This window comes from Gymnoscopelus braueri (genome assembly GCF_963280865.1).
Source record: "Gymnoscopelus braueri genome assembly, chromosome: 2".
NCBI classification, from domain to species: Eukaryota; Metazoa; Chordata; class Actinopteri; order Myctophiformes; family Myctophidae; genus Gymnoscopelus; species Gymnoscopelus braueri.
This window is the reverse complement of record NC_137604.1, coordinates 37,282,116-37,297,264: the sequence shown is the minus strand read 5'-3', so window position 1 is coordinate 37,297,264 and position 15,149 is coordinate 37,282,116. Positions and strand designations below refer to the sequence as shown.

The 15,149-nt window shown below is 39.1% G+C and overlaps 2 protein-coding genes across 2 annotated transcripts; one reads left to right on the top strand and one right to left on the bottom strand.

Moving 5' to 3' along the window:
• Positions 1-113: 113 nt before the first annotated feature.
• psen2 (presenilin 2) lies at positions 114-11,401 on the top strand. The gene is made up of 11 exons (XM_080419267.1): positions 114-244; positions 2,225-2,397; positions 3,119-3,324; positions 4,611-4,752; positions 5,389-5,456; positions 6,111-6,331; positions 6,711-6,809; positions 7,674-7,748; positions 8,894-9,016; positions 9,174-9,289; positions 9,783-11,401. Exons 2-11 carry the CDS (start codon positions 2,260-2,262, stop codon positions 9,936-9,938), a joined length of 1,344 nt encoding a protein of 447 aa, XP_080275393.1. The 5' UTR covers positions 114-244; positions 2,225-2,259; the 3' UTR covers positions 9,939-11,401.
• Positions 11,402-11,618: 217 nt separating this feature from the next.
• Positions 11,619-14,453, bottom strand: dpy30 (dpy-30 histone methyltransferase complex regulatory subunit). The gene is made up of 5 exons (XM_080419281.1): positions 14,383-14,453; positions 13,353-13,393; positions 12,581-12,628; positions 11,986-12,128; positions 11,619-11,816 (listed from the first exon to the last, which is right to left on the bottom strand). The coding sequence occupies exons 1-5, from the start codon at positions 14,390-14,392 to the stop codon at positions 11,744-11,746; spliced, it is 315 nt and encodes a 104-aa protein (XP_080275407.1). The 5' UTR covers positions 14,393-14,453; the 3' UTR covers positions 11,619-11,743.
• Between the last annotated feature and the right edge of the window lie 696 nt (positions 14,454-15,149).

Here is a 15,149-nt window from a genome sequence, read left to right as displayed (position 1 = left end):
TTTTCACTTAACAGTGAGTACAAGTACTTACTACTTAGTTACTTTCCACCACTGCGTGCAGAGCTTTCTGGTCATGAGGTCTCAAGTGACGTCATTCTCGAGTGATCACGTGGTGTGTTCCAAATCAGCTGACTGGCGCAGCCGTCTCTTCCTTGTTGTTCCTGTGTTTCTGCTTCCCGTCGGTGGAGAAATAAACCAATGATGTATTAACACTTTTCATGAGAAACAAGTGGAATTCGTGAAGGTAATTACTTTGTTTTGGGACAAAATCATTGGGTTTAGTACGTGGCAATCATAGTAACGCCAAACGATTACAGTACATGACGTATTAGGGCAGTAGTTAGTTTTCAACCCTTTTCATGTCAAGGTCCATTATTTATTCGGCCACGGACCACCGTTTGATGAGATTTAGCCTCTCAGATCCAAAACCAAAAGTATTCTGTTGTCGTTGGATAAGATGTTGTCCACAATTTCATGCTGTATTGATGCTTGTACCATGTAGGAGAGACAACAGGCAAATGTTGATCAAAATAACAATTCTTCTACATTCTGTAATTGTGTAGACTTGTTATAAATTAAGTAATACAGATGTTTAACAACAATTTAACTCTTGAGAGCGTAAAATGAATCCAGGTGGTCCCCAGCTAAATGAAGGAGACTTGGTAACCAAATGGACCTATATATTTAACCTTTGAGAGAGTAAAATGAATGGACCTGTAAGGGTCCATTTGGTTTCATTTTACTCTCTCAAAAGTTAAATATCTATAAAGGTCCATTTGGTTACCAAGTCTCCTTCATTTAGCTGGGGACCACCTGGAACCCCCTCAAGGACCATTGGTTGAGAACCACTGTGGGGAGCAGCCGGCAAGATTCACCTTCACATTTGTGATTGTGTTGCTAGCCTGCTTGCAATCTATGATGAATCAGTTTTATTCAGTTCTTCATCTTATTAATAAGCTCCTTATAATGCTCCTTAATATGCTCCTTATAACCAGTGGTGGACAGTAACGGAATAAATGTACTTGAGTACTGTACTTAAGTACAGATTCTGAGGATCTGTACTTTACTTGAGTGTTCGATTTTTTTAATACTTATTACTCTTACTTGAGTACATTTCCAAGATAAATATTTTACTTTTACTCGAGTACATTTCTAGGAAGGCTGTAAAGTACTGAGTACTTTTAGGTTGGCTGTTCTTTTCCCTTTCCCTATTAAAAATAAAAAATCACACCCTGTGTGAAGTGGGCGGTGTCTTCCTAGCTAACCACAATACTGAATGGAGTCAACCAATATATATGCTTTGATCTGAAAGAGCCACTTAGTGTCAGCATGTGTCTTGCTAGCTAATCACAATACTGAATGGAGTCGATCAATCATGTACAAAAGATAAATACATTTATCTTTTGTAAAACACACTTTATGATGGACAAAACCATAACTTAAAAAAACAATAACTTTGTTTTTTTTAAGTTATGGTTGCTTATATAGGGCTATGCACATGTGTCATGTGACACTGGCCAATCACAGTCCTGAATAGATTGTGATTGGCCAATCACAGCGCAGGATAATTGTACACATTTCCAAACCTCACTTTTAGGGCCGGTTTCACTGCCCAAGATATTTGTACATTTTTCCAAATCTCACTTATAGGGGCGGTTTCACCGCCCAAAAATTGGCCACACTTCTGCTCTCACACTAGCTGTGTTTCTGGCTTCCCCCTCCGCTCTTTGTTTGATCTTGTATGTGGTGTATAGGAGTAAAAGTATTTAGTTCTGGTTCCTCAGTCACTTCTATGTATTTATAGGTGTTTCTGGGCTTTGTATAACAAGCACATCAGTGCATGCTGTGCATGTGGTTTCAGAGAGTTACTTCTCTGAAACAAGAGTTACAAGATCCAATAAATTCATTGTGAAAACATTACAGCGATTCATTGACTTGTAAAGCATGTACTTTTGAGTACTTAAGTATATGTTTAAAAGCAATGACTTTTTTACTCTTGTTTGAGTAACATTTTGACTGAACTACTTTTAATTGTAGTGGAGTAAATTTGACCAGGAGTATCTGTACTCTTACTCAAGTACTGGGGTGGAGTACTTCGTCCACCTCTGCTTATAACACATACGATAGCTAACAACTGGGAAGTTTATGAAAGTGCAGGAATAATAAAGACATTTATAATTTTGGATCAAATGAATCAGGTCTAATGTTGTGGTCACCTGTTCAGGTCTTTGCCTTGGTGTGGTTGTGAATATTACACCCATGAATACATCAGACAGCGAGGAGGACTCTTACAATGAGAGGACTGCTTTGGTCCCATCCGAGAATCCGGTTGTACCACCTTACCAGCCAGAGCCGGACGAGCCCATGGACCAGCCCACGGATATGGAGCCCAAAAGGGTAAGTGTTAGTTATACAGTTAAATCCTCGCCCTGTGTTAATTTAACTCTGAGAGTACATGGAACATGGGTCTATTACGCACTCGGAGTAACAAATGTGTAAATGAACACTGAGGATTTTTCTGTGTATTGATAGTTCTACTAATGATTGGAAAGAGAACTTTAAATAGTGTCTAATACTAATATGAACCCATGTACTGCACATTATAGATATGATTTAAATGTTATTATGTTGGGTTGTCATCATTGGATGAAGATTATTGCAAAGCTTATAACAAATTTCCCTGTGGCTTTGTCTGAGGATTCTCCAAAGTCTGGGGCCCACAACTGCAAGAAAAACCAAAGTTATCTATCGATCTAGGTGTCGTGATGAGCTGTGAGCATGTAGATCTGCTATTTTCACTATATTTGAAATGCGTCTTTTAAGTGGTTAATGTCAAATGTTTAATACAGCAATGCATTGATATGAAAAAGTTAATGTCATTTGTACTTTTGAATACTTACGGTTTTAATTGTATTTCTATTTTGAATACCCAAGTATTTTTTTTAAAGCAAGTACTCCTGTACTTTAACTCAAGTACAAAATTGCCTGAACAACTTTCACATGTTAGATGAGTAATATTTGACCAGGAGGAGTACCACTACTTTGACTTTGAGTACTTTGTCCACCATTGAGTATAACCCTGTCTGCCCCCCCACCCACCCACCCACGTTCAATGCAGAGTCGGCCAGACGGGAGGGGAGCGCCGGCTGGTGTGGACCACAGCACTGTTGAGCGTGAGCCAGATATGGATGAGGAGGAACTGACCCTGAAATATGGAGCGAAGCACGTCATCATGCTGTTTGTTCCTGTCACTCTCTGCATGGTGGTGGTGGTTGCCACCATCAAATCTGTCAGCTTCTACTCGGAGAAGAACGGACAGCAGCTGTACGTGTTCATTCCGTTGTTGCATGCACATAACTTATTATTATTTGAAGCATCTGTGTGGTTTATTAGCTGTTTATTAAGGTTTTGGAGCATCTAAAGTGAGTTGCGGAGGAGAGGCATGCGAGAAAGGTTGAGACTTAAAAACACTGATGCACCAGAATGCCCCATTGTTATGTCTTAACAAGGTTCCTGCCTAGGTTTGCAAAGTCTGGAAATGTGCGCGAAAAACACAAATATAAACAGTTCCAGATCTTTACAAGTTTCGACGTTTCTTGAAATTCTGGGAAAATAAGGGGAAATATTTTCATCCGGAATTAGATAACAAAAGCTGAAGTTGGTACTCGAAATAGGAACCGTGCTGACAGCATGAGAACCCATTGTTGTTTTGGGGGCCAGGACTAGGGAAAACAACATGTGCATCTTATATTTCCTTTTATAACTTTGTAAGATGACTCCTCCTCAGTGATACATTACTGAAAGACAGATGTCTCCTATTCCATTTGCTTGAGAGAACTTGTCATATTAACTTAAAGGTCCCAGGTTTTATCACCACTACAACCATGATGTCCATCAGTAGCCATGTGCTGTTTAGTGGTTGAGCCAGACCCCATATTTCTCATTCATTTCAAATCATTCAATCAACCAACTTAATGGGCATTCTTGATTAACTCTGGCATTCATGCATGTTGCATACCTGTCAACCTAGTCTTGCGTAGCCAGACAACTATTCTACAATCTCAGAATGCTATATAGAGTCTGGAACTACACCTCCCGAAAACCGAGAACGGAAGCTGTCATCTGTTAGTCATTTCCGTTCACTATATTTTAAAATGTATTTACATGTAATTTTAGAATGTCCATGTCTGATAAGCAGCAAACTATATATGCTTCAATTATTGGGATTTAACGACGAAACGGAAGCAGGGAAGAGGCGTCACATTCGCATTTCCGTGCTCCAGACTGTGTGACGGAAACATTTGAAAATTGTGGGAGGCAACAGTCTGGCTCGCAAGACTTCTGTCAACCTAACAATAATCAAAATGGGAAGAAACATTTGTATCCTGACATAATCAATATGATGCATCAACTTGACATCAGAGATCCAAAAGGAAGCCATGTGTGGAACTGACATTCTTGTATCCATGTACTTATTATATACTGACTTGATGGCTCCAATGACACAGACACACACACAATGTTATTGGTAAAAGGGAGAGTTACATAATTCCTATGTATTAATGACTAGTGTCAAGATGCTGATGAGATTTTGTTTGGTGTACCTGCAGGATTTATACTCCCTTCACAGAGGACACGCCATCAGTGGGCCTGCGTCTCCTCAACTCTCTCCTGAACACCATCATCATGATCAGCGTCATTGTGGTCATGACCATCTTCCTGGTGGTCTTGTACAAGTACCGCTGTTACAAGGTTAGAACTGTGTGTTTTGGGAAATGTGGGTTTAAAAAGAAGTTAATATTTTCATCTCACTAGGTGTTTTGTTTTGTTTTTGTGGGGTGTTTTTTGTTGTTGTTGATGTTGGACACAACAGAACTTTCTTCTGTCAGACATGCAAAAGTGTCACTTTTCAGCTACAGTCACCTTTTTGAACCCAAATAGGGCAATTGTGTGACACCTGACCCGAAAGAAAACAACATGTTGTCACCTTTTTCACCTCGGGGCTGTTTGCATGCCTGTTCTGTACTGGCTCCTATATTCACATAAAGATAGAGCTACTTTGGCATGTCTGTCATTCAGCATTGAAACTGCTACACAGACTCCTGGGGCTTGCAGCATGTACTGATTTCAATGTACATTTATATCACTGATAAGTCTGTATTTATTGTATGATAGCCAAAGCAGAAATATATAAAACCTTTTCACAATCTATTTTATCCAACAATGTCTTTGTGGGATTGCTGCATAGACATACCTACAATTTGTATGGTAACAGTGCATACTTATGCACATGCTTATAGGAACAACAGGAACTCATACAAAGAAAAATATTTTTCTCCCCAATGTAAGACATTATAATGTATCGTTGTGTGTGTGACTTTGTCTTAGTTCATCCACGGGTGGCTGATACTCTCCTCTCTTATGCTGCTCTTCTGGTTCAGCTACATGTATCTGCAGTAAGTAATCTCATGTGAAACAGCTTACTGTATACTATGCTGATACAGAGTGACACAGTTCACAGATCTTAACATTCAACACAAGATGTTGTCAAATGGTTAAATTTGGTTTCAGTGGTCTGGTCTCTCTATTTCATAATGTATGAGTGATGGGGAAACTGTCTCTAGTCAGAATATTGGTGTATGGGTAAAGTACCTGTCCGCCACAGCATAGTCTAGGCCTTATACCATCGGTCAAAGCCGAGCATTTATATGAACTCAACACAATTGGCCTGTGTTTAGGGGAGGGAAGCCGGGCGTCTTTGTTAATGCATGCACAGGCTGGGGTGGTGCCAATCATCGGGGTTTGTTGAGTGCGAGGACTAGGATGGAGGTGCTACATCCTCCTGGTGGGGGCTCCTTCCTGGCAGGTGCACCAGTAGGGTACAAGAGCGGTGGCAACACAAATGTGTGGGGAGGACTTCATTTGCATAATGACTATATTTGGAGAGAAAAGGAGAGGTTAGTTATCTCTCCCTGTCCTTTTATCGCTCCCCTCTCAAGGGCAAGTAAAGGCTGGGTAATGTGATGATGAAGGGATTTCTGACAATTGGATATACAATTTTGGAAAGTGTGTGTGTGTGTATTGTAACTTTCTCTGACTTATCTGCTCAGGGAGGTGTTTAAGACATACAACATAGCCATGGACTACCCCACAGTGGCCGTCATCGTCTGGAACTTTGGGGCAGTGGGGATGATCTGTATTCACTGGAAAGGACCTCTGCAGCTCCAACAGGCGTACCTAATTATCATCAGTGCTCTCATGGCCCTCGTCTTTGTCAAGTACCTGCCTGAGTGGTCTGCCTGGGTCATACTAGGGGCTATCTCCATCTATGGTAAATGAATATAGATTAATATATTGTGATTATCTACCGCCTCATAATTGTGCTCATTAGTAAGTTATGAACACTAACAGATGTTGGTATGTACAGTATGAGCATGAAGGTGATACTGTACCATATAAGTAAATAGAATCCCTACCCACGACAGTGTTTGTGCCAAACTCATGTAATTTGGTCTACCCAGGGTATGTAACCCATAACTAATGCCACACATTAGTTACAGAATCATCTTTATTGACCCATCACAGGTTTACAGGTGTAAAACAGGGGGTGAAATTAGTTTTTGTGCAAACTCCATTCACAGTATGACCCGAACATGACTATGGAAGTTTGACTTTTATTTGTGTTTTAAGTCATGTTCTTTTGTTAACAGATTTAGTTGCAGTCCTGTGTCCCAAAGGCCCTCTGAGGATGCTGGTGGAAACGGCCCAGGAACGCAATGAACCAATTTTCCCTGCCCTCATATACTCATGTAGGTATACAATTTAGTTTATGTTCTTATCCAGAGTGAATTACAAGTGGAACAGTATAATAGAGTTAATTTCGAGGTCATCGCCCCAAGCAGCCAGTAGTGAGGAGAACACAGGTCAGAAAGAATACCTGATTGTCAGCTGCTAATTCTAGCCATTTTGTTATCATTGGTTTTTGCAATTTGTGTTACTTATGTTCTTATGTTTTGTTCGTATGCAGCTCTGTTTAAATGTAGGGTAAGTGATATTTTTTGGTTAAAACAAAGGGTTTTTATTCTGATACTCTTTGTTGCTCAGTTGCAGAATTTTAAATGTTCAGGTCGGTGGCCAATCTTCAGCCAATCAGGAGAAAGTACTCATTTATCAGCTTAAAATTTATAGTGTTCCAGTTCCAATTTTGTCTTCTCATTTCTGTGTCATCAGAATGCATTTTCTGTTTAATCAAGAGCTTTTTCGTCTTCTTTTTTGGCTTAACTGTCGTTTCAATTTTTAACTCATTGAGTGCCAGAATTGCCAGAATTATTTCTATATTATGTTGTCCCAGTGCCAGAGTTTTTTTCAAAGTAAAAGAAAAGTGCTTAGGAAGCGAGATACAGCCTTTTTCAGTTACACTTTAAACAAGGAGTGGATGGAGCTGCAAATCTTCAGATAATGATATCTTGGGTTCTGAACATGTTTTTCAAAAAATACATTTTTTTTTTTTTACTATTTTTTCAAAAACACGTCAAACACGTCATTGGCACGTTGCGCCATAGCGGTAAGAACACGTGAAACACGTTAATGGCACTCAATGAGTTAAGTACCTTATTTTTCATATTTATGTTATTTCTCAAGTCAGCTGACCTACTCATGTCTTCAATTTCCAGCCGCCATGATATGGATGGTAGGAATGGCTAACCCTCCAGAAAGCAGAGGGGCCGGTAACGGTAATGATGGTACAGGTATGTTTTGTGTTTTTCCAAACAAACTTTAACCAAATGAAATGTTTAGTATGCCCCCAAGGCCAAAGAAATAAATACAAATGTAATCATATTTAAAAAGGCTCCTTTGATGAAAGGTATGCTAGAAAGTTGTCTTAAGATTTCTTAAAAGTCCATTGATTAAAGACCCTTCCACACTGAGTCCGTATTTTGCACACTGCTGCGTATTATCCTATTCGTTGTGAAAACAAAGGAAACAAAATTGAGTCATCAATCAGTGAAGATGATTTTGTGGTCACAAAACAGAAAAATTTAAAGGAAATATTGGTCTATCCACTCCTGTGGTCGCATAAAGACAGAGCAAGGAGAGTTTCACCTGCTGATCCTGACATCAAGGAGCTGCGCAATTATTGTTTCAAGCTTTAGTTTAGTAATACTGGAGCCACAATTTCCGTGACTCAGTTGATCCTGACCAGTGGCTGGCACCAGGGACACAAACACACTTTAAGGGTTTAATTGGCATTCCAAATTGTGGCATCGCATTAGAGTGTGCACTAGGTAATGGACTGAATCTGCAGATAGGCTATTCAGGGTTCAGCCTCAAAACACTGCAATATACAGACAAGATGATGAATTAGAAGAAAAAAAAACTCTGCAGGAAATGGAGCCTGATCTGATATCTTGAATGACGGTCCCATAGTTGTTTTCTCTGCCTTTTCATGTACAAAAAAACTGTGCGTAGTTCAGAGTTAGTCTAGCAGAACGCCACTCAGATCTCTAGTGGTGATGGAAAGTACCTAGCCTCGATCTCCAGGCTTTTATTGCTTAGTTTTGCTAAAAAATAAAAGCCTGGCCCAACTATAGCCTGTACTGGGTATGAGGAAGTGTTTCATTTCCCAACCAACCAGAGTGCAGTGGGCGTCGCTCGTAATGTTGTGTTAACGGGGCGGGGGTTGACGGACAGATCGGTGAACCAATGGGATCAGGCGCCGTCTCTCGCCGGCTCTATACACACGCCCCTTTATACACGAAATCAGGAGGGTTGCAGCAGGCTAGAAAGTACCTAACATGGGCACCAAAACAATAGTCAGGTGAGGCTTTGACTTGCATTGCGCGTCATCATTTACAGTAGGTCTAGTTTTAACTGCTGCTGTTTTGTGTCTCAGACGAGGAGGCCCATCAGAGTGATGGCAGTGATGTAGTGACTGACAGGACAACGGAGCCAGACCGCAGAGTGCCCTCAGGAATGGACAGGTCCTATTCAACAGAGGAAGATCTGGAAGAGGACAGTAAGTCATCATTTAATTGCAAATGGTTTAAAAACACTGTTTATGTGAGTTATCAACGTTTTTGTCTTCAGGTAAAATATTTAGGTTTCAACTTATTTCATATACTCAAAGGGACAATATCTAAAGGATCGACTGGATTTGTGTTTTGTCTCTCTAGGAGGGATAAAGTTGGGTCTAGGGGACTTCATCTTCTACAGCGTACTGGTAGGGAAGGCTGCTGCCACTGGTGGAGACTGGAACACCTTGCTAGCCTGTTTTGTGGCTATTCTCATAGTAAGTTAAATGTTTCCAACTGGTATTTTTATTGCAAAGGAAATTATTTTAACTAGTAGCTTCCCATACAAAAAACACTGTTGTTCCCATGCAGTACATGGCCAGTACAGTTTCACTTATATTAAAATAGGCAATAATGGAAAGTAAGACATTCACTCTTCTGAACTCTTTGGTGTCTGCATTTCTCAACACTTAAATTGGAGACTTTTTAAGATGTCACCTACAGTATGTACTGTATTACAACTTTCACCATAATGTAAACAAGATAGTTTTTCCACAAACTATGTAGGACTAAGGGGGCTATATATCTTTGTTGAAAACATTGAGTTTTGATATATATATATATTTTTTTGAAGGGCATGCATTCAAATACATGATACAGGTTATACTGAAAGACATAGTGCCAGCACGGAAACGATGCACATTCTTTAGATCAGACTACACATTTCCTACCACGGTAAATTTATAATTCTCTACCCTCTGTGTCATGCAGGGATTGTGCCTCACCCTTCTGCTTCTGGCCATTTTTAAGAAGGCTCTACCAGCCCTTCCTATCTCTATCACCTTTGGCTTGGTCTTCTACTTCTCAACAGACTACCTTGTCAGACCCTTCATGGAAAACCTTGCTGCTCACCAGTACTATATCTAAGCTTCAACCCAACTCCTGCTCCCCATCTCTAGGGATTTGAATGGTCAGCATTAATGAACAGATGCTTCTCTCCCATGTCGTCTTTTGCGTTATTCGGGAATGTTTTTGTTTTTTTCTTCAACTAAAGCTTTGCATGGAAGCTGGGCAAAGGATTCAGACCTTGTATTAGCAAGCACGAATATGTTGAAGCCCACAATGCAGTGGTGTGGCCAATCAGCCACTCACGTAGCCCATTCCTAACAACGCCAGTTGCAGTGCATCCAAGACCATCCTGAAATTGGCATTGTACCTCCATGCCATTAGGGGTGTTGGGAAGTGGGCAGAGAGGATCAGGGATTGTTAGTTTCATGCAGCCTTCTACGTGGGAGTTATGGCAACTAGCCTGATTTCAAGTGATGCGGGTATATCTTTTTCCGAAATTTGCCACTTCATAGCTGTTGTTGGACAGTGTCAGTGTCTCTACAATACTTTTTCCCACGGTCTCACCACCTATATTTGAAATTGTACCATATTATGATAATGAAACTTACTCGATACATAAATGATTACGTATCTTTTATATACAGTTTTTTTAAGCCACAAAAGTGATGATATATTTACCTGAACCTGGCTCATATTGTCCATGCAATTAACCAAACTAGAGTTTAGAGTTCGATTTACATGGTGAATGCATTACCAAAATTCAATATATATTTTGTCTGTCTCCCTTAAATCTCTTTTATTACCCATAAGAGAATATTCCAGTAAGATATTTACAATCAAGGATATTACGGATAGACAACTTGTTTTACATGAACATAATATATACTCTGGTTGCCCCCTTCCCATTTCTAATTAAGATGGATAGCATAGAACCCCAAGAATTAATCATTGATACATATTGGTTACATTATCAATGTTGATTCCGTCGATTTAATTTGTGCAAGTGTTACACTGGAAATATTGTATACAGATCTTGGAAACAACGGTGTGCCAATATTTTCTCTATAGGTCAGTTTTAACCATTCATTATTCACATTCTGTTCTAACAAATTGTCTAACTCAGTGAATTTTGGAACTTGTCAGCAGTTTTCTGCACCTTCATTGCTATTCAGTTGCCATTTACCACATGATGTAACATTCTAGAGAGGTAGACAAAATAACACTGACTGCTCTTTGGTTGGGGGACTTTTACTTGCTATAGGAGTATGTACTGTTAGTCTTTATATTGAAGATGTATATTTTATAGACTGTAATTAAGGTGTAACATTTGATTTTGTAACTAAATAATGAAAATGAAGTGATTGTTCCCAAATGGTCATTTTTGTTAATTCAAATTACTGTTTCTATTGTGATGTGCAAATAAAGTGGTACACAATATACAAAGGGCCTACAGCTAGACACTATATAAACCTGTGTACAAAGCAAAAGCTTCAAAATGCTGACCTGTGATAATGACTATTAAAAACTTGTAATATATCTTTTTATTTAGAAATTTCAATGGTCTATTTAGAAGCAAATGGTATGTGAAACCGCAAATACCTAATTTAAAATAATACATGCTGTCATTGGCAAAGACTTGAGTTTATATTTTACCTATGTATTGAAAAATGGCAGATACCCAGCCTTCAGTAAATCTTGTATTATTATGCATTTATGAATCACTCACAATCTATGCCAGATAATGGTCACAGAACATGATTGACAATCATTAGTCACATCTTTATTCTGTTGAAAAAAACAAACAACTACTGGATCATTAGCAAACACATGAAGCAACTACTTTTCAAACACATGGCCTCTAAGGGTCTCTCCAGTGTCCAGGTCTAATTTCGGTCTTCAAACTGTGACTTGTTCTTGAGAAGGTAAGCTGCTAAATATTCTATTGGATTTGGTGGTCTGGAAGAGAAGAAATCAGGAGAAGAGAATAAGAAATTACTTAAAATCATAAGCTTTTAGTCTAGTACAAATAACAAGGGATTTATTTAAGTGACATGTTGACAATACATACTAACAGATCCTAATATTAATTTCTAATGCTAAAATCAATGATCCCATTGAAGCCTACCTGTCCTTGGCCAGCACTGATAAACCTTGAAGCAGAATGGGCACTACGGTCTGATCCAGGTACGCCCTGGTGGGGAGGGACTGCAGGTCCACTTTCTGCTTGGAAGTCTTCTCTGTATTGGCTTTCTCGTTCTCCGCTATTCTCTACAACAGCATACAGTTAAGAATACATTTAGACGTTTACATTTCAGCTGATGCTCTTACCCAAGAGTAATGTAAAATAAATGGTCTTACAATCATAACAGATGTTCGCATCAAGCAAACCATAATCTCTAAAGATAGATTCTGCTAACGGCAGAATCTGTCAGCACCACTGCCTTAAACATGTTAGTAGGAATAAACACAGAAGCACCCAGGAGGAAGTGGACTAAGAAAGGGGAGGAGCCAAACAAAAACCATTTTTTTTTACCAAATGGGTTTCCAAATCGAGCAAACCAAAACCAGGATAACGGCAGATTATTTAATAATTCTCCAATCTAAATTTACCACACTAGGGGCACTTTTGTGGCTCTGCCTGTAGGAACGCTGATGAATGTCTCTCCTCCACCCACACAGTGTCACAAGTAGGAAGGTTGGATTTTCCATAGTATAGTTACCTGGATATTGTCTGTCAGACCATATTCAGCATGGGGGTTTTCAGCCACCTAGAATAATATTAAAGGAGAATTCCGGACATTTTAAGTGTTATCTTTGATGTGTCGTTACTCACCTACCGACGTAAACAGTGGCATTGTTTATTTCCAGATATTCCCCTGTCGTCATATTTTCAACCTCCTCCGTTGTCATAATGGGAGCGCGTGTCATAGGGAAATTCGTCTATTATAACCGATGCAAAGTTATTTTTTTCTCTACTACTACTCATTGTGGAGTCTGATGATGATGATTGTGGAGCCAGAACCTGGCAACTTGGTGTTGCCATGTTGAGAAACAAGCAACTAGCGTTAGCTCGTTCGTCATTAGCGGTAGCCTCTCAGGAACTTTCACTGCATGTTTGACTATCATCAGACTCCACAATGAGTAGTAGTAGAGAAAAAAATAACTTTGCATCGGTTATAATAGACGAATTTCCCTATGACACGCGCTCCCATTATGACAACGGAGGAGGTTGAAAATATGACGACAGGGGAATATCTGGAAATAAACAATGCCACTGTTTACGTCGGTAGGTGAGTAACGACACATCAAAGATAACACTTAAAATGTCCGGAATTCTCCTTTAAGTTGTAAGCATTCATATTCACAAAGAAAACAATCTCAAAGCCAAGACACAATCGGACACCTTAGTATGTAGAAAGGATATCACACATTAAGTTTTACTGCACTTAGTTTGAATACATACTGCTGCAGATCGTATCTTAGGCTACTTACTGGGGTATGTCCCTCCATGGACTGATCTGCATCTGTATGGTCTATTTAAAAAAAAAGAACAAATATTACAAACTCTTAACCCATACAAAATAAGGCCTGTCACAATTATTACATGATTGTCTAATAGCAATTATTTGAGAAAATCGCAATTATTTTTGCATAATTGTCACAATCGTGAAAAATGTTCACACATTTTCATATATATAAAAAAGCAGAAATAGCAGATCTACAGGCTTACAACACATGTTGTAAGCTTGTAGATCAGCTATTTCTGCTTTTTGTATAAAATGATTGAATGTCAATAATTTATTTGCATATTTATTTTGATTAAGAAGCCTAAAAGGCAAACAGAAATACAAAAAAGATTCATATGTTCCAGTGTACAATGCCAAACACACAATTAAATCGTTAATATTTGAGTGACAATTAATCGTCAACTTAAATTTGTAATCGTAAGCCTACATGAGAAAAGTCATAGTAAGATATAGCGAATGCAAACTTGGTGTGGTTTATCTCGGTTCTAAACTTCTTCAGTGTGGTAAAGTAATTTTGTATCTTTTGGAGTAACTTTTAAATGACATTTCTGCAAGGAAAGTTAAAGCCCATGCATTCTAGTTCCTTGCACTTTGATTTGAACCAGCAGAGCAGTTCTTTCTGCCGTCTGGTGAATATAATAAAACCAAGATTATTTTGGTGTCCCTTGGAATTTGTGGTTTTGAATGTTGCTTTGGATTTGGTCGCATACTGTGACCCAAGCACCAAAATACAGCGTGTCGCAGAATGAATGAACAACAATAATGCAACCGTATGTGAATCATGATTTATAAGTGGCGGTAAGCTGCAGCTAGCTTAGCAACAATGTAGTGACATTCATTGTACAGAATGAAAGACAATAGCATAAGAGAGAGTTCAGAGTGCTAAGCATTAGTTGTGTGTTATTAAATTATACAACGCTATATTGGTAGAACAAAATAAAAGAAACAGATTGAAAACCAGATAAACTCAGTTAAACGAACAATGATTTACTTACCATCCGCCATGTTTGTTGTTGGTGTTTACGCAGGGCGCGTGGTCTACGTGTATTCTGCTCGCTGGTTACGCTGGAACTACGCTAGAAATCTAGAACTAGTGTTGCCACATTGTGCGAGAGAAATAAGCAACCAGGTCTATGAAAACAAGCCCAAAAGAAGCTATTTGAAAATAGCCAATCTACAAGCTCACAACGCGTCGTGATGCGACGCGTTGGGAGCTCGTAGATCTGCTATTTTCAAATAAAGCTTGAAAAAATAAAAATGAAAATGTAGGAATATTTCAAGTCCACAAAATATTGTATGGGGGTCTATGGCACAAAATATTTTCAGAAGGTTGGGTCATTAATTTGGGGGTCCTTCCTTGACATGAAAATGTTTGAGATGCACTGGTTTAAACAACATAACATTAGGAAACAAGCCCAAATAAGCAACCACACTTTAGAAACAAGCCCCAAAAAACGCAATCCGCAAGCCGCAACTACCAATATTTAAACAAACCCAAGCTCGCTTATAATAAGCGGACATGGCAACGCTGTTTTTTTAGAACCCAACCCGTCAAAACAAATTGGCAGGAAACTCACTTCATTTAGCGACGATTACCTCCAAATTAAAACATCAGTATTAACATTTATTTTTTTAAACGAAGAGTTGCATACTAAAAACATATATATTGGTGTGTGTGTGTTTGTGTGTGTGTGTGTGTGTGTGTGTGTGTGTGTGTGTGTGTGTGTGTGTGTGTGTGTGTGTGTGTGTGTGTGTGTGTGTG

What these genes read in the sequence shown, in the direction of transcription:
- psen2 (XM_080419267.1), top strand. Translation starts at nt 2,260, where the DNA reads ATGAATACATCAGACAGCGAGGAGGACTCTTACAATGAGAGGACTGCT. An exon ending in GAGAAGAACGGACAGCAGCT is followed by an intron (nt 3,325 to 4,610) that starts GTACGTGTTCAT and finishes GTGTACCTGCAG; the next exon opens with GATTTATACTCCCTTCACAG. An exon ending in TAACGGTAATGATGGTACAG is followed by an intron (nt 7,749 to 8,893) that starts GTATGTTTTGTG and finishes TTTGTGTCTCAG; the next exon opens with ACGAGGAGGCCCATCAGAGT.
- dpy30 (XM_080419281.1), bottom strand. An exon ending in CCATGGAGGGACATACCCCA is followed by an intron (nt 12,629 to 13,352) that starts GTAAGTAGCCTA and finishes ATATTATTCTAG; the next exon opens with GTGGCTGAAAACCCCCATGC. An exon ending in GTCTGACAGACAATATCCAG is followed by an intron (nt 12,129 to 12,580) that starts GTAACTATACTA and finishes ATGCTGTTGTAG; the next exon opens with AGAATAGCGGAGAACGAGAA.